The sequence below is a fragment of the Kogia breviceps genome, chromosome X, assembly GCF_026419965.1.
Source record: "Kogia breviceps isolate mKogBre1 chromosome X, mKogBre1 haplotype 1, whole genome shotgun sequence".
Classification (NCBI taxonomy): Eukaryota; Metazoa; Chordata; class Mammalia; order Artiodactyla; family Physeteridae; genus Kogia; species Kogia breviceps.
In genome coordinates, this window is record NC_081330.1 from 19,759,998 (window position 1) to 19,778,205 (window position 18,208).

Genomic DNA, 18,208 nt, shown 5'->3' on the forward strand with positions numbered 1-18,208 from the left:
TTTTTCAAGTTCCTGTTAAGTAGCTCCAGAGACAGGGGAAGCTTTGAGGCTCTTCTTAAACACTTTGCACCAAGGTTGCTGCTACTGAACTTCTTTGATCATTAATTTAGCTTACGTCTTAGGGAACAAATTGGATCCGTGATATTGGGAAGGTTCATTAGTATGATGTGATCCAGCAGGCCTGATCGTGGAGAGAGTCCGTGCCTAACCACAGCCAGTCAGCTGGGGCACTGCTCAGCAGTGACACCTGTATGCCGGGAAGGCACTGAGGGAAACACAGGAGACAGGAGTTAATGCAACCCAGCTCTCTGTCCTGACTTTGCCACTTGCTTTCTGTGTAACCTTGGGCAAGTCACTATTCCTTTCTGGGCCTCAGTTTCTCCATCTGCATAATGAGGCGGTTGGGACTCTTTCTTTTTTTTTTTTTTTTTTTTTTTTGTAGTACGCGGGCCTCTCACTGTTGTGGCCTCTCCCGCTGCGGAGCGCAGGCTCTGGACGCGCAGGCTCCAGACGCGCAGGCTCAGCGGCCATGGCTCACGCGCCCAGCCACTCCGCGGCACGTGGGATCTTCCCGGACCGGGGCACGAACCTGCGTCCCCTGCATCGGCAGGCGGACTCCCAACCACTGTGCCACGAGGGAAGGCCCGGGACTCTTTCTGTTATGAGATTTCTGTGATTACTGACCAGGCTCATCATTCTCCGGATGTCCACTCCCCATTCTACTTTTTTTTTTTTTTTTTTTTTTTGTGATATGCGGGCCTCTCACTGCTGTGGCCTCTCCCGCTGCGAAGCACAGGCTCCGGACGCGCAGGCCCAGCGGCCATGGCTCACGGGCCCACCCGCTCCGCGGCACGTGGGATCCTCCCGGACCAGGACACGAACCCGCGTCTCCTGCATCGGCAGGCGGACTCCCAACCCCTGCGCCACCAGGGAAGCCCCCCATTCTACTTTTTATATGACTCCAGTCAAAACAGCCACTACCAATTGGGAGCAGGGGGAGGTCCCATCTTTGTGTTATTTCTGCTAACTCTTGCTGTTGACCTATGTCAGCACCTGTTGTACAAGCTGTGATGATTTTACCCAAATAAGGATACTTGATATGTATCATAAACCCAGATTGATTACTAACATGACTATACAATTCCTTTCTGTATTCAATGAATATTTATTGAGTATTTGCTTTGGGCATTAGCACTGCTGGTGAGAACACAAAAATGAGCAAGACATAGCTTTACTATCTCATAGTATTGGTAAGACATGCACAAGTACCTATGAGAATATATGACACTTATACAATGCTTGCCTTACTAGGAGAGCCAAGCACTGTACCAAGTACTTCCTAGGTACTGATTGGTTTAATCCTTCCAATAACCCAGTGAGCTAAGCACCCCCTCTTTTTTTTCAGATGAGGAATCTAAGGCTCAGAAATCTTAAATAATTTGCCCATTTATCTATTTAGTAAGTGACAGAGTGGCCTTATTCCAGAACCCACGTGCTTAACCACTGTGCTTCACTGCTTCCTAATTTGATTCAAGACAGTTTGAGGTCAGTATTAGAAGTGCAAATAAAGTGGTATATGGGCTCAAGCAAGTGAGAATTTGCTTCTCAAAGTTCAGTGAGGGAAGTGTGTGGGCTTTCAGGTTAGGCAGACCTGGGAAAATTACTTAACTTCTGTTAGCCTCAGTTGCCTCGTCTGTAAAATGGGGATGATAAGGAGTAGGACTACTTCATAGGTGTGAGGATTAAATGAGTTAATGCATGTGAAGCATTTAGAACAGTGCTTGACATGCAGCACATGCTCAATAAACTTTAACAACATCCTCCTCCTCCTCCTCCTCCTCCTCTGTGGGGACAGGAAGAGAGGAATGGCCTGCAACAGGATTGTACTTTGAGTCTTCAGTGGCTGAACCTGCAGGCTGAAAGTTGGGTTTTAATGAAAACACTAATTCTAAGAGTTATGTGCACCCCACTGTTCATAGCAGCACTATTTACAAATGCCAAGATATGGAAGCAACCTAAGTGTCCATCAACAGATGAACAGACAAAGAAGCTGTGATATATATAGACAATGGAATATTATTTAGCCATAAAAAGGAATGAAATCTTGCCAGTTACAACAACAGGGATGGTCCTGGAGGGTGTTACACTTAGTGAAATAAGTCAGACAGGGAAAGACAAATACTGTATGATATCACTTATGTGTGAAATCTAAAAAATAAATGAATATATGTAGCAAAACAGAAACAGACTCACAGATATAAAGAACAAACTAGCGGTTACCAGTGGGGAGAGGGTGGGGGAGGGGCAAGATAGGTGTAGGGAATTAAGAGGCACCAACTACTGGGTATAAAATAAATAAACTACAAGGATATATTGTACAGCACAGGGAATATAGCCAATATTTTATAAGTTTAAATGGAGTATAACCTATAAAAATGTGGAATCACTATGTTGTACACCTGAGACTAATATAATATTGTAAATTAACTATACCTCAACAAAAAAATTTTTTAAAGAGAAGGTTCGGTTGTAAATTGCTAGAGGAGATCCCATTTTGAGTTGACTTTGAAGCAAGGTGAGCTCTATGTAGAGCAGCCAAATGAAAGTCACTAAAATATCTCCTTGCTTGAAAGGGTGGAGCTTGATATTACTTTGGGGAATAGGACGTACCTCATAGGACTACTGTCATAATACCATACCTGGGAGGCAAAACCTCAAAGTACTATCATGCATTAACTCCCTGGATCAAGTGCATTCATCAGATTAGCCCCAGCAGAGATTGGTGCTTTTGGGGAATAAGATAGTGAACAGTTCTGATGGCTACTAAGAAGACAGGTGTGGATGGAACAGGGCAAAGACAGAGCCGTTCCTTCCTGATCAGTTCCAAGAGGTCAGCGGCCAGAGCCCAAAGGCAGCTGGGTGGGGGAACATTTCAGGAAGAGGAGAAAACTAACACTGAATGACCAACTACCCTGGGTTGGGACCTGTGCTAAGTACTTCACGTGCATTATTATTATTATTTATTTTTTTTGCGGTACGCGGGCCTCTCTCTGCTGTGGCCTCTCCCGTTGCGGAGCACAGGCTCCGGACGCGCAGGCCCAGCGGCCACGGCTCACGGGCCCACCCGCTCTGCGGCACGTGGGATCCTCCCGGACCGGGGCACGAACCCGCGTCCCCCGCATCGGCAGGCGGACTCTCAACCACTGCGCCACCAGGGAAGCCCATGCGTGCCTTATTTTGTTTAATCTCCCAACATAATAACGTAGGTACTATTATTACCTCACTTAGTAACTGAAGAAACTTAGGCTCAGAGAGGTTAGATAACTTGCCCAAAGTCACACAGCTGAGGACTGAGATTGAGGGGCAGGATTTGAATTCAGTTATCTGAAATTCCCAAAGTTGAGTTCTTTCTAATACACCGCACTGCTCATTCAGACCCAGAGGACAGGGAGCCAGACGAGTCAACCAAGCAGCAGTGGCTGGCGGTGATGACATACATAGGACACATAGGTCAGCTATCTCCTCTCTGTCCCCAACAGTACACTGAATTCTACCCCTTGTCCCCAGAAATGCCCCTGAACTTGACTGGAAACTGAGTCTTGCCCCTCACCACAGTCCTGAGCCCCAAGTGCAGCAATGCACTTTACAGCCACTGCTGCCTCAGGGCAGGACGGTGCAGATGGCTTCCTACACCTCCTCCCCACTCTTGGAGGCACACCTTTAAACGTTGATTCTGCTAATATTAACTCAACAGTGTCATCTTCCTGAACAAAAGACAGCACACAGTTCTACCAACAGTTACTTACCTCTTCCACAAGCAGTCTCCAAGTGCCAACTTTGTGCCAGGCACTGTGCGAGTTGCTATCATTCCTGTGACCTTCAAGTCTAGCGGGTGGAGACAAGTATAAAAACCGCTCATTTGAATATGCTACTGAGATGTACGGGAGCCCACAGGGATTTCAGAGAGACCAATCAGAGTTGCATCCCTTGCCTCACAGGCCTTGGTGCTGGAATGGGTACCCTGGTGGTGGACCCTCTCTACGGGCCCACAGGACATGGCGTGCAGATACAAAAGTGCAGGCCAGAATCACTGCCAATGAAAGTTACAGCCATAGCTGTTAGGAGGAAGACAGAGTCGCCATGGGCAAGAGCAGCCTGAGAAAGGAGAAAGATGAGATCTTGGATCTAGGACTGGAAAAATGGATGCAGTTTGCTTAAATGGAGAGAAGGATTAGATTAAAACATAATTCTCCCACATGGTCAGCTCTTTAAATCTTGTTGTAAATACATGCCTTCTGTTTACTAAGAGTTGCTTGCCTTAAAGTTGTATTGGGTTTGCCTTTGTATGTTGTTCCCTTGCACATTTTGAAAACTAAGTAAGGTGGGAAGCAGAATTACAGAAAAATGAATGACTGGGGTGCTCTCCCCCAGCACTGTCCAATAGAACTTAGTGCAGTAATCGAAAGGTTCTATTCTGTGCTGTCCAATTCAGTGGCCCCTAGCTGCAGGTGGCTACTGAGCAATTGAAATGTGGCCAGTGCAGCGGAGGAAATGAAGTTTTCATTTTATTTTAAATGTTGTTAGTATCAGTCATATTGGAAAGGGCAGCCCTTAAACCACTTAGCAAATAGCCCATACACACCCTGGTAAAGGAGCGATTAAATATGAACGCCTCTAGGAACCTACTTATGGGGGCACTCATTTGCAAATGTATGGGCTTGTTCAGTCAGAGGGTGGAGGATCATGGTTCCTAAAAACCATCCCGTAAGGGTTGCTACCTTATTTACACAGTGCCTTCAGACACATTATCTCATTCAATCCCATAACAACGCTGAAGGGGGTAGCGCGGAGAGCATCATCCCCAGGAGATGCAGCACATTTAGGTGGCAACAGCAAGGCCCTGAGGCAGGTGAGGGTGGAGACTAGAGGTCCGGTGTTTCCCCTCCTGGGTGGAAGGCTCTTTCCAGGGGACAGCAGAGGGGGAATGATCTCACGCTACTAATGCGCACTGCTCACCACCTGGGCCTCACGGATGAAGAGAGGTGCTCTGCCTTCCACGTCGCTGCCTTTTTCCTACTGCACTGGGGCTAATGTGGACATAGGCTATGAACAAGAACCCTATTTTATCCCCTTCCCACTACCTTGATTTAGACAATAGGAATGGTTTTGAAAAGTTCATTTATATATTCAAAATTATGTTGGGGGCTTCCCTGGTGGCGCAGTGGTTGAGAGTCCGCCTGCCGATGCAGGGGACGCGGGTTCGTGCCCCGGTCCGGGAGGATCCCACGTGCCACCGAGCGGCTGGGTCCGTGAGCCATGGCCGCTGCGCCTGCGCGTCCGGAGCCTGTGCTCCGCAACCGGAGAGGCTACAACAGTGAGAGGCCCGCGGACCGCAAAACAACAGCAACAACAACAACAACAACAACAAATTATGTCGGGAGCACCAACCATGCCCCAGACATTGTTCTAGTTCTAGGGATACAGCTGTGAACAAAGCAGAGATCCCTGCTATGGAGACTGATAAAAAATTGTGCATATGCTAGATTGTTGTAACATTTCAAAAACATGTTAAATCTACTGTGGTCTCTCACATCTTTAATGGTACACACACACTGTCCAATGTATTTTTGTGTAAATCTGGACTCGCACTTCAAGCAAACTGCCTGCCTGGCTGAAATGTGGAAACACCTTTCGATTCAGTCTTTTAACATGTGTTGAGTGCCACCTATGTGCAGAGCCCGATATTGGGGACTTTGGAGAGAGGCAGAAGAATGAGAAGACAAGGTCCTGTCTTAGGAGGTTCCCCGCGCGGTGAAAGAGGCAGCTCCTTCTCTTGGGAGCTCCCAGGCTGCAGGAGCTGACAGCCTAGTCTGGGAAGGCAAACAACTTCAGGACCCACTTTCAGAGGGGAATCCCAAGTACATGCAAAATGAATCCAGCCTAGACTGTTTGGAGTTGGGTAAATGGTCCCTTGTCGTGATGGTGGGGAACAAGAGAGGGGATGCCATAGCTGTTGCATGTCCCGACAGCGAGGAGGAACCCGGGAGCAGCCTCTCCTGGATTATTGTTATCCTGGCAAGTCTTCTGGATGAGATGGGATTGGAGGTGCTGCTGTAAGAATGAAGAACTATGTCGAAGGATGGGGTGGGGTGGGGACATTCCAGGTAGAGGGTGCCTCCTGGGGGATGGTAGGAGAAATGGGGGCGCTGGGCACAGTTCAAACCCAGCTGAAGATGCAGAGGAGAGAGGAGGGCCAGTGTGTGAGGGTCTCGGCCAAGTCCTTGCGGCTGCGGAGCGGCAGTGGGGAAGGACAGGGTCAGAGGTAGCGGGGGTGAGTGGGGGCAGCGCCCAAGTTTCTTGACAGCTATTAAGGAAGTGTGGCGACAAAGGGTTAAGTGTGCCCCTCCACCGCCCCAAATGCTTCCTGTGTTTGAAATCCTTCAGGTCTCCAAAATCCTCTGGCCCCCGGCCAGGCCAGGCGGGCATTGTCCGGGGAGCGCTTGTGGGCTGTCAGAGTGGCCTCGCAGCCTTTGTTGTGGGACCACCTCGAGGTTCCCTCTCGCGCCCTGGCTGCGGCTGCCCAGTGCGAGCCGGGAGGGGGGCGGTGCGGGAGGCTTGCTCCCTCTCCCTCTTCCCGGCCCCCCCTCCAGCCCTCCCGATGACCACATGACCAAGTGGGCTCGCGGCCAAGCCACAGGCTACAAAATGCAGCCCCTGGAGTGAGCGGGGCGCATTCCCGCTGGCAGCCTGAGCCACGGGCCGTTGGAGCCGCAGCCGAGCCGCCAGCCACTTGGAACGAGCTCGCCGCCGCCCCCGGAGCCACCAAGGCCAGCTGGGCGGCGCTGCCCCGCGGCGGAAGAGAGGAGGAGGCGGGAGAGAGGCGGCGGCGGCCGGCCAGCCCGCGGCGCGGCCCGGGGTGTACCGTCTCGCGGCCCGGGAGCCACGCGAGCTTCGCGCCCGCACGCACGAGCCGCGACTCGCGCCTCCCTCGGCCTCCGGCCTCTCCGCCCCCACCCCCGCCCCCTGGCCAGGGCCGCGCGGCGGCGGCGGCGGCCAGAGGAGCAGCATGAATCTGCGGCTCTGCGTGCAGGCGCTCCTGCTGCTCTGGCTCTCCCTGAGCGCGGTGTGTGGAGGTGAGTGCGCGCCCTCCCGCTCGCCCGCGGCCCCCTCGCCGCTCTCCAGGGCTGCAGCCCGCGCGCTCCCCGCCCTCCGCCCCAAAGATCGCGCTCTCTCCTCCTCCCGGGAGCCTGGCGCGAGCCGTGCAGGAGCCGCCACGCGCCGGGCCGCCGACGGACAGGGCGCCCGGGGCCAGGGACCCGCCGGCCGCGGGCACCGCTCCCTCCAGGGGGCTCGGCTCGGCTCGGCCTGGGGCATCACCTTCCGGCGCCTGGCCCCACCCGGCCGCCCCTGGCAGTCCGAGGAGCTCAGGGCCGCAGGCGTGCGCCCCGTGCCCCGCGCCCCGCTCCCCACGTGGTGGAGGGTATGGGGGTGCACGTCCTGCTCCCCTCGTGGATCCTTGGAAGGGAACTGACCTGAGGCCGGTGGGCTGGGTTCCTGCGTGGAAAGTTGGGGGCCGCCGGCCGGTCCCGGGGCGCGGGCCACTGGGGGATGATGATGTGCCAAGATGCAGACGTGACACTTGTTGCATAGGCGGGAGCGCGCGGCGGGGGAGGCGGCGTGGAGCCCAGCTGTGGTTCCTTTCAGCCTGCAAGTGAGCAGAGGCTAGCCTCCCCGGGGCCCGGCTGGCTGCGCAGGGCCGGGTCAGGCTGGGCCTCCTCCCTCACCCCCAAGTCCTGTCTGGTCTGCTCTCCTGCTCCCACGCAGAAGGCTCTCCCGGAGGCCTGCGTCCCACCCCAGGGACTTGGTTCTTCGAGATCCTGGCTCCGGTCTCTCCTGTGCCCCAGGCATGGTCACGCTTCACCTCAGTGCCCCTGTCTTCAGGCACCAAACCAGGAAACAGCACCTGACCCGATACCTCCATGCAGCTGGCCCCCACCTGCACCACACCCCCACCTGGCATGCTTGGCACTGACTGGTGCTCCCTTGCCCTCCCCAAGCCTGGTCCCCACCCACATCCCAGCAGTCCCAGTCCGGGCTGCCTGTCTTCTGTGCGTCAGTGTCTCCTGAGGCTGCCAGCTCCCACATCCAGCCTCCGCAGTCCTGTGATCTGGCTGTCACTGCTGCCTGCCTAGAAACGCAGAATAGGAAGGCCAAGACCAGGTGGACTAATGCCAGTGCCAGGCTTGGACTTACGGGGAGGTGGGAGCAGGGGGGAGGAGAGAGCAGGGCAGCAAGTTTCCTAGAGGAAGGGCCCAAGGCCCTACTTTGTTCCAGACCCTCCAGAACAGGATGCAGCCCAGGAGCCTCTGAAGGGCCTGGTGGGGCTTCCACCTCTCTCTTGGTAGGTCACCTCCTTTCTCTGCTCTTGCCTTTGGCACTGCCCTGGCCTGGGCAGCCCTGCCTGGCTTCTCGGGAAGGCGCACTGGCTGGGTCTGGCACTACACGCCTTTACCTAGCTGTCCAGCTCAGCCACCTCACTGGTAAAAAGGAAGCAGGCTTTTTCCTCAGAAACTCCTGTCAGGCAGGCAGTGGCAGAAAGAGAGCCAAAGATATGAATGAAGGACACCGCACGGGCCTGCCCTCCTGGAGCCTGCCGTCCAGGGCAGTTGGCGAGATAAGACACCCACGGGACACCACCACTGGCAAACAGTGGTGCAGAGAGGGCGCCCCAGAGGAAGCTGGGCCTACCTGATCTGCACACCTGCGGCTCCCCCAGAGCCTACGGGGAGACCCTTGGCTAACTGACCCGCACTCGGACCCTTTCAGGGTCCAGCTGTTGGCCATTACTGGTAAAGGGAGAGCCGATTTCAAGGGGAGGGAACGCTGCCTCGAGCTCAGACCCTACCACATCCTGCTTCAATTCACCCTTTTGCATTAGGTCACCTATCTCCACAGCCCGATCTGGGTAAATTCGTTGCCCTCACATTTTGCTTAAGCCTAGCACTGGAAACTTCCAGAACTCCTCCTGCCTCTCCACCTCCCCCTGCCACGTCCCCCCACCCAACCCCCGTCCTCTCCTGGGGCCAAGGGGGCCACCTCTGTGCAGGCGGCCACCAGCCCAGGGTCTGGGGACACATGTCCTGTGCCTCCTGCCTCCTATCCTGGGTCAGAAAAAGGGACCTTTTCTGAACCACCTTGCCCTTGGCCCAGACTTGCATGCTCTCCCCAGCCAGAGTCCCCAGTCAGCTCCAGGCCTGAAATCCATGCTTCCTTCACGACACACCGTGTCCTGACTTGGAATGCACTCCCGCCACCACACACAGACTCCTCCACTGCCTCCTGACCTGGGATACACTTTGCTCTTCTGAGTCTGAGAGCTGCTGGGCCAGGGCCAAGTAGCCCCTGGTCTTTGTCTGAGCACCTCTCTGTCTTTCCTTGTCCCCCTCCTGCCCTTCCCCGGCCCCAGCTGAGACCTGCAGCCACAGTGACAGCGTGAGGACAGCCTCCTGGACCCCCCCCCCACCCACTCAGGGAGGGGGCATCTTCACTCCATCCCCAATGCCTCAGAACTAAGCACCCAGGTAACCTGAGTCAGGCCTCTCAGCGGCAAAGGACTTATGCAGGTAAAGCGGACGACCAGGCTGCCAGAGCATGATGTGTCCACGGCAGCACGGCTGGCGTGGGAAGATGGCTCAGGGCACTGGGCTGGGCAGACAAAGGAGGGGTGCTTCATCCTGGAGACACATGCAGGACCCCAGAGCAGTGGAGGGGACATAGCCAGTGCCACCAGGGCACTTGTGTGGGCTTTTAAAGCACTCACAAGACAGGCCGGACGGCAAGAGGAAAAAAAAAAAAAAAAAAAAGATGTTTCATTCCGAGTGAGGATGGCGTGTTCCTGAGAAGCGGCACACGCCTCTTTGTGAACGGGCAGGGCTGGAGTTCAGATTGTGTGAAAAGCAAGCCCTGTTTATCCCTGAGTGCGCTTCACGGTGGAGATGCTGTGGCTTCATTGCTGATGGCGCTTCGGTCCCTCTAGGCTCGCGACTCTTTGCAGGATTGCCCCAGCCTTCCCGTAAGCAGCAGATGCGTTCGAGGAAAACATTTAAGTACACTGGCGATGGCCCGTTTCTACAGGGGAATTCATTTGTATAGCCGGGACCTCTGCAGCGATGAGAATCAAAAGCCTCTGATTTGTCCCTTTGGACAGGACAAAGCCAGGGTTTCAGGTGTCAGCTTATCTTAGGGTGAACCAGACTCAGAATCAAAAGTAGGAAACAGGTGGATGATGGAATCAGGGTGGGGGAGGAACCGCAGACTTCCGGCTACAAGGAGGACGGTGAGCCCCCCATCCAGTGGGATGCCAGGTGCCAGGGGCTTCTGGGTGACTGCTCTCCAGGGCCTGGCTGAGAGCTCGGCCAGCTTAGGTAGTTTTTCTCTGCAGCCCTAGAGTTTAGACGTCTCGCTGGCCAGCGTCTGAGCCCACAAGCCGTGTTCCTCATCCTGGCTCTGGGCCTCCCCTGTGTCTTAGGGACCCCTTCCCCCAACAGCCCTCCCTCCCTGACTGCCACCACCACTCACAGTCTTGGGTCTGAGCATTTGGAGAGGATACCCTCCCCATCTGGGCACTGTGCCTCTCTTCTCATGCCTGCTGTTACCCCTAGGGCCATAGCCTGTGCCATTGGCCATCCCTGCAACACAAGAACCAAGACCTCACTGACACCTTCAAGGCCCTTAGGGTCCTTCCTTTTGCCTGGCCACACCTCGGCACAGTCCTTTTCGCCCTGAGAGTTTCTCTGGTACCAACTTCTCATCAGTATCATTCCTATCCTCTTGAGAGGGCAGAACAGCCTTGAGGGGACTCCAAAGCATAAGGCAGAAGCTGAAGCAGCTGGGGTGGGGAGCTTAGTGAAGGGACTTCCCTCCTCTCCCTCCCCGGCCCAGCCCCTTTGCAGATGACACTCAGAGGGTAGCCCTATGACAGGCAAAAGCAGCCTCCTTGCCCCAGTCCGTACCTACTGCCCCAAAGTGCAAACCCAACTTGTGTTTTAATTTACATTAGGTGATGGGTTTAGGGGAGGAGCTGACACAGTAACCCACCGCGGACCAGAAGCATGAAGGGTGGCTGGTAAACAGAGAGGTCCTAATGGGCTTGTGACTTTCTCTCTGGGAGGGAGGGTGGAGGGCTAGAGAGTTTGTGCGTGCGTGGCTGGGCGAGAGAGCGTGGAGAGCGGTAGGCGCCGGGGGTCTGGGCAGGGAGAGCCCTAAGGACAATCCTTGCCTGCGTTTGGCCCAAGAGGAGGATAAATGCCTGGAAATTGTGTGCAAGTGGAGGAGGAATCACAAGAGCCAAACAGCCAAGGAAGGAACCGGAGCGTGGGGATGCTGGATGCAGGGAGGAAGGAAAGGAAGAGCCGCCAGGGGTATGGTTGGGGGGCGAGCAGCCAATGGGTGGTTATATGGAAACTGTGAGCTAGTGGTGGAGACTCCTGGATGGATGGAAACAGGTTGCAAGAGACAGGGATATAGCTGGAGGCGAACCCGATGGTGTGGGGAGAGGGAGACTGGGATTCATGATAACTGGCCTCAGAAGCTGTATTTCTGCAGACCAGCCCCATCCTGGGCATTGCACAAGCCCTCTGCCTGTCTGCCTCCTGCCCAGCACCATCGCATCTCCCTGCTCTGCTTGCCTCTGGTGGCTGGCTTCTCTGTGGAGTGCCAGCTCGCCTGCCCTGGCTGGGCTGCAGCCTCCATGAGAGGTGGCTGAGAGCTTGGTCGGCTTAGGTAGCTCTTCTCTGCAGCCCTAGAGTCTAGACGTCTCGCTGGCCAGAGTCTGAGCCCACCAGCCGTGTTCCTCATCCTGGCTCTGGGCCTCCCCTGTGTCTTAGCGACCCCTCCCCTCAACAGCCCTCCCTCCCTGACTGCCACCACCACTCACAGTCTTGGGTCTGAGCATTTGGAGAGGATACCCTCCCCATCTGGGCACTGTGCCTCTCTTCTCATGCCTGCTGTACCCCTGGGGCCTCATCGTGTGTCTTTCCCTCATCGTACCCCGGAACACCCAGCACCACTTGGATTCTATTGGCAGGGCTTGGTCTGGCATCAGGAGGCTTCTCCTCTAAGCCAGATGTGGACAGATGTAGAGAAGAGCCCCCTAGAGCAGAAAAGGAGCCAGCTGGGATTGGAATGGAAGGAATTTGCATCAGGCACAGGATGGGGGTATGATCTAGGGATGAAAGGAGGTAGGGCAATGGGGGGGCAATGCTAGCAGCCCACTCCCCTCCCGATGCACTTGCTGCTTCAGGTGACGTTCACTCATTTGTTTACTCATTCATTTGTACAATATTTATTGGCCTCTGAATCTGGTCACAGGCTGCCTAGAACCCAGCATAAGGCACACAGAGTCAGAGATTCCCCCCACCCCCTGCAAACAATCCCCCAGCCACACCCACAGGGAGGCCACAGGAGCAAGTGAGCCCCAAGATGGCCAGACACTGATGAGATGCCCAGGGGTGAGGTATGAGGGCTCTAGTACTGAAAAGTGGGTCACCTGCGTATCAAAGGATGTACAATGACATCATCTTCCAGATTTGCTTTAAAATATCTCTGCAAAGAAAGAAACAGGAGAACCAAAGCATATGTAACTCCATCTGGATAACTGTTGAATCTGGGTGGTAGGCACGTGACGGGGGGAGTTGTTTTCATTGAAATATTGTGTGTTTGAAATGTTTTAAGTGTATCAGTCACGAGGGTGCAGTGGGAAGTTATTGTCTGCTGTGCTCCAGCCTGAGTACAGGCATGACACCCCAAGCTGCAACCCCGGTGATGTTCAGAGCACAGAACATGTCTGTGCCCATCAGAAACATGATAAGACTGTCAAAAGGACATCAAGTCAGGGGCTTCCCTGGTGGCGCAGTGGTTGGGAGTCCGCCTGCCGATGCAGGGGACGCGGGTTCGTGCCCCGGTCCGGGAAGATCCCACATGCCGCGGAACGGCTGGGCCCGTGAGCCGTGGCCGCTGAGCCTGCGCGTCCGGAGCCTGTGCTCCGCAACGGGAGAGGCCACAACAGTGAGAGGCCCGCATACCGCAAAAAAAAAAAAAAAAAAAAAAATTAAAAAAAAAAAAAAGGACATCAAGTCAGGTGTATAATTTGCAAATGTGAGTAGTGGGCTCTGTTTGCCCCAGGACAGTGTAAACATTGCAAATGGTTCATCGGGTTCACTGATTAGAAGAGGAAAAACAAAAGCTCTGAGAGTGCCACCTCATGGAGAGACTGGCCCTCCTCTGGGGTCCCCGGCCCATCTGCATCAGCCTTTGGGATGACAGGCTTTCTCCTTTCTGCAGGGCCCCTGCTGCAGACTTCTGACGGGAAGGGGATGGAGGAAGGCACCGTCCGCCACCTGGTGCAGCCCAGAGGGCCGAGGAGCGGCCCAGGGCCCTGGCAGGGAGGTCGGAGGAAGTTCCGCCGCCAGCGGCCGCGCCTCTCCCATAAGGGCCCCATGCCTTTCTGAAGCAGGTACTTGAGCCTCTGGTCGGTGGGCGGCACAGAAAGGGCAGGGGAGGAACAGTCTGGAAGCTGGCTGGCTCTGCTGCTTGCCGCTGGCCAGACACCTGCGCCAGGCAGTGCCGGCCCCATGCGTGACACGGGGGCTTACAGAGCACCTTCAGTTTAGACAGGAGACCAAGGCCGGAGAGGGGCTTGACACTCCCCAGGAGTTAGGTGCTGGCTCCCCTGCACTCTGCTGCCTAGGGTTGGGCTGGCTGGCCCAGCTGGAGTGTTCTGGAAGTCCTGGGGGGCCTTGATGAGCTGGGGAGAGGGGCCCCCGGGTATATGTGCAGGTGTGTGTGGTACGCGATCTCAGCAGGGGCGGGGAGGAAGGCAGGGATCCTTGGGAGGAGCCGCTAGCAGAGAACAGGAAGCGAGCTGCCCAGAGATGTGGGAAGGAGAGAGCAGGGCCTGAGCCTGCCCCCGAGGCCTGGCCTGCTGTCCTTCCCCCTGTCGCCAGGACAGGGTGGCACCGACTCAGTGGCCTGGGGCTTTAGGTTCAGGCTTGTGGGGAGGGCGGGGGAAGGCCGTCTCCTCTTCCTGTCCCAGGCGGTTCCTTTGACCTAGGACACGTCAGTGACCCCTCTCTGGTCATTTTTCCTCTTTAGGACTGAAGGGGCCACCATGTGTCCGCCCCCTGTGATTCTCTCTACTCCTCCGTAGGTCGGCCTGCTTCTCTGGAGCCCTCGCATCCCTTCGCCTCATCTGGCCCCTGTTCTAGCGGCTGACGGCCCCGGCTCTTCTCCCCCACCAGCCTCCCAGAATGGATTGGCGTGCTCCAGCCCCTGCAAGGATCCGTTCAGTCCCCCTTCCTGACTTGGGAGGCCCTGCACGGGAAGGCCGTCCTTCCTCTCCCCAGCCCTACCTCTTCTGTCTAATACCCTAACATCTAACCCTTCTCTCGGCCCTTCCTGCCTCAGGTATGCCCTGGGGGCGGGGTGGAACCCGCCCTTCTTTAATGGGCTCCAGCAGATTCCACGTTTTCGCATCAGCACTTCTCCCCGGGCCTCCAGAGGGGCACGGAGAGCGAGCAATAAGAGACCCTGGTGAGATGGACCGGGTCCCTCTGGGATGCCCACAGGGTGCCTTGGGGGCAGGGGAACGGGGGCTTGGCGATCTGGTGAAGGGGGAGTGAAGCATTGGAGGAGAGGAGGAATAGCTACTGTGGCCTCTTCCTCATCCCCATGTTTGGCCCGGTTAAGGAAGAGGTGAAGGAGAGGGGCCCTGGAGTACTTTGCCCCTTCTCGCGCTTCACTGTGCCGCCTAACAGTCCCTCCCACTCCCTCCCGCCCCCCGCCCCCCGCCCCCACCAGCTAGTTCAAGCTCCAGCTCAGGAGGGGAGGGTATGCGCCTCAGGTGGCTCTGTACCCTCCCAGGAGCAAAAGCCAAGTAAGATGATTGGTTCTGCCAAGAATCACAGAGGATCAGGGCCAAAAGGAACCTTGGAGTTCACTTAGCTCCACCTCCTTATGCAAACTCCTGCAAAAACAGAGGCTCGGAGAGGGATGGTGACCTGCTCAGTGTTACTGCAGAGCCACAATGAGGGCCCAGGTCTCTGAACTCCCACGTGATGATGCCCTCTTCCTTCTTGATGATGTCTTCTAAACCCATTAAGTGCCTTTTCCCGGGGTTGAGGCTGGGGGTGGCCAGGAAGGGAGAGGGGGCCGGCTGTGAACTGCCCCGTGGTGGGACGGAGCTGTTCTCTCCTCGCTGGCCTGCCCCTTCTGGCCCATGTCCCACCCCGGCCTGGAAAGTTCCCTGACTGGCCAGCTGCCCCCATTCCTTGCAGCACTCCCAGACCCTGGGTATTTTCATAGGGGCAGCTCAGGCACCGAGACTACCAGGGACCAGGGGGTGGCCTTAACCAATTGGACTCAATGGCTTTCCCTTCACGTTGGCTGGACCTTCTTCTCCCAGTGGCCTTTCGCTGAGGAGGAAGAAGGAAACAAAGAAGGAAGGAAGGGAGGGGGGAAGGAAAGAAGGAAAGATAGGAGGAAGTGTAGATCTCAGCAGGCTTTCTTCTCAAAGGCCTAGTGGGAGGGAGAAAAGGGAAGACAGGAGCCTGATGGCCACCTATGTACATGTGGGGCGAGGGGGAGTCAGGGCCCCCGGAGCCCCAGAACAACCCCCACGATGTTTGCCTACCTGCCCCTCCCCCTTCCCTCCACTGCTGCTAATGCTGCTGCTGCTGCTGCTTTAAGGCCACCCTGGGGAGCCAGGCTGGGCACCTGCCGCCTCCCCACCCCCCCTCCGCAAACGCCCCTCAGCCCAGAGTGGGGGCTGGCCAGTGTCCAGAAAGCCTCTTCTGCCACGCATGTCCCCACTGGGGCTGGGCCTTCTTCCCCCTCTTCCTTTCTGCATCTCCTGTCGCATCAGTTGCCCAGCCCAGGGGGAAGGGCCGGGGGTGGGCTGTGGGGACGGCTGGGAAAGTCTGGAGATACAGGGCAGTGGAGGTGCTGAGGGGCTGTCTTATTTAAAGTGGTTGTGTATGATTCTTATACTAATTTATACAAAGTTATTAAGGCGCTTTTCATTAAGAAATCGTCCCCTTCCCCTAATTGTGTTCACTGTGTTTGTAAAGATTGTTCAGTGTAAATATGTCTTTATAATAAAGAGTTAAAAGCTGACAACTCGCCCTTACTCTTGGAGGTCACGTTCAGGAGGGGCACATCTCTCCACTGAGATCCACGGTCCTCCCCATGTGCTGGGGGGGAAGTGCCTGCCTCCTAAATCGGTTCCAGGTCCAATGGCTTCAAACTAATTTGCCACAAACTCACAAAAGGAATCTCTATGCTTAATGACCAGCTCACATAAAATGCAGTGCACTTTTAAGTGTTTGGGCATCTGAGTGTCCTAGTTTTTTTTTTTTTTTTTTTTTTTTTTTTTGCAGTGTCCTTTGAAGGATCTTTAAAAAAATTTTATTTAAGAACATTCTGATTAAAGGTGGGATTTCTACAAAAAATTGTTTTATATCCTTGGTGTGTGTCTTCTTCTATTTTTATCTACTTTTGAACACTCTCGGGACTTTTTAGCCAGTTGCCTTTCTTGAGAAATGTTCTGTTTCCTGCAATAAATACATTTGGTAATGACTTTGTATGTATCATTTTATGTTTCACAAAGTAGAGTTGCTTGATGAATGAGATATTCTGAGAAATAAAATGCAAGGAGTTCGATGCAGTTCTGCCCCGTCTCTCACTTCTTCACGCTTTTGTCAAAATGCCAACATCTTGGAGAACAGGAAGGAACAGTGGATACATGCTAATTTAGTTAATCAAATCATGAGGTGCACACAGGTATACACGATCCAGAGTAAAACCCAGCAAAAAGGAGACAGGAGTGATCCAAAAGGTGCATTCGATAAATCCTGTGGGAAATTCTACAGATTTGACAAACATTCAGTTCTAGAAATATACAAATTGAAGAAAGGGTCTTCAGACACTTGCTAAAAAGTCATGAAACTGCTCGATGAAAGATAAAATAGAAAATGCCACCCGCAAGCATACACAACAATCTTATCATTGACAAAATGTTGCAGATTGTGACATAGTGATTTAAAAATATGACATTGTGTTGGAAGTGCCTCTTAGGAAAATTGGTACAAAAATGCCTTCTTTCAAAATTACTACTTTGACTTTTAGGCAAACTGGTTGTCAGAGGATCTGGAGGTTTTGGGCGGGTTGGCTTTATGCTGATTGGTCTGTTACCACCCTAATCACCCCCAAAGCTCTAATTTCACAAGAAACCAAGGAGAAGGGGGCGGGGGCGGGGCGGAACAACTTAATACCGATCTGTGAGTGTGTAGCCCTTCAACAGTTTACAGAGCTCTTTTAAAAAAAATGTCAACTCATTTAATTATCCTAACAACTGGGCGACACAGATCCCCGTTTTACAAATGAGAAAACAGGCTAAGAGAGTTGAAGCAACTTGCCCAAAGGCTCGCAGCCAGTAAGTGACTCTAAAATCTGGACTTTGAATTCTAGAATGTAAACTCTTTCTATGGTACTATGGAAGGTCCCCTAATTAGAGAGGAGACAAGTACAAAATGTACTTAAATCCCAGTAAGTGCACTGGAAATAGATGGCGTGGTGTGGACTGGTGGGATCAGAGAAAGGCTCACGGAGACACCAGCTTGCACCGGCCCCAGAAGACCCAGTTGCCTTTGGTTAGGTTGGCAGGAGGATGGTGTACAGTGGACGTGGGGACAAGGAAGGGGAGTTGCCACCGGGGTCCTCCAGGCATATGTAGTCACTGTATGCAAGTGGGTGGAGGCAAGTCTGACCTCCTTGGGGCAGAGGATGAGGGGAAGGAAAGCTGGTGGCTTTCTGTAAAGATAATTAGACATCAAACCAAAAGAAGGCAGGACATATGGGTTGCCACCATTTGGAGATACCTTGACCAAATAAATACAATAGAATCAGAGTAGGGGGTTGTTTTTGAAAATACAGAGGGGAAAAAAGAAACAGGAGTTCACTTTTTGTTCACTGATTACTTCTGGACCAAGACCTGGAAGGGTTGGGGGTGGGGTGGGAAGATGAACCTGAAAAACAACAGCGCTTCAAACCCACCTAGAAATTAGGCAGCCGCTGAAATGAAAGAGATAAGGGAGGCAAACAGACTCAGGCCACACACAAGGCTTTTCAGGACCCCAGGCGTGGTATAAAATGA

The 18,208-nt window shown here is 54.2% G+C and overlaps 1 protein-coding gene across 2 annotated transcripts; it reads left to right on the forward strand.

Moving 5' to 3' along the window:
• Positions 1-6,919: 6,919 nt before the first annotated feature.
• Positions 6,920-16,719, forward strand: APLN (apelin). Of its 2 annotated transcripts, none has more exons than XM_067022869.1 (3): positions 6,920-7,133; positions 13,342-13,513; positions 14,152-16,719. In XM_067022869.1, the coding sequence occupies exons 1-2, from the start codon at positions 7,067-7,069 to the stop codon at positions 13,506-13,508; spliced, it is 234 nt and encodes a 77-aa protein (XP_066878970.1). In that variant the 5' UTR covers positions 6,920-7,066; the 3' UTR covers positions 13,509-13,513; positions 14,152-16,719. The 2 variants fall into 2 exon arrangements, with proteins under 2 accessions (XP_066878970.1, XP_058906959.1); XM_059050976.2 differs by having other exon boundaries at positions 6,975-7,133; positions 14,207-16,631.
• Positions 16,720-18,208: the final 1,489 nt, after the last annotated feature.

What these genes read in the sequence shown, in the direction of transcription:
- APLN (XM_067022869.1), top strand. Translation starts at nt 7,067, where the DNA reads ATGAATCTGCGGCTCTGCGTGCAGGCGCTCCTGCTGCTCTGGCTCTCC. An exon ending in CCTGAGCGCGGTGTGTGGAG is followed by an intron (nt 7,134 to 13,341) that starts GTGAGTGCGCGC and finishes TCCTTTCTGCAG; the next exon opens with GGCCCCTGCTGCAGACTTCT.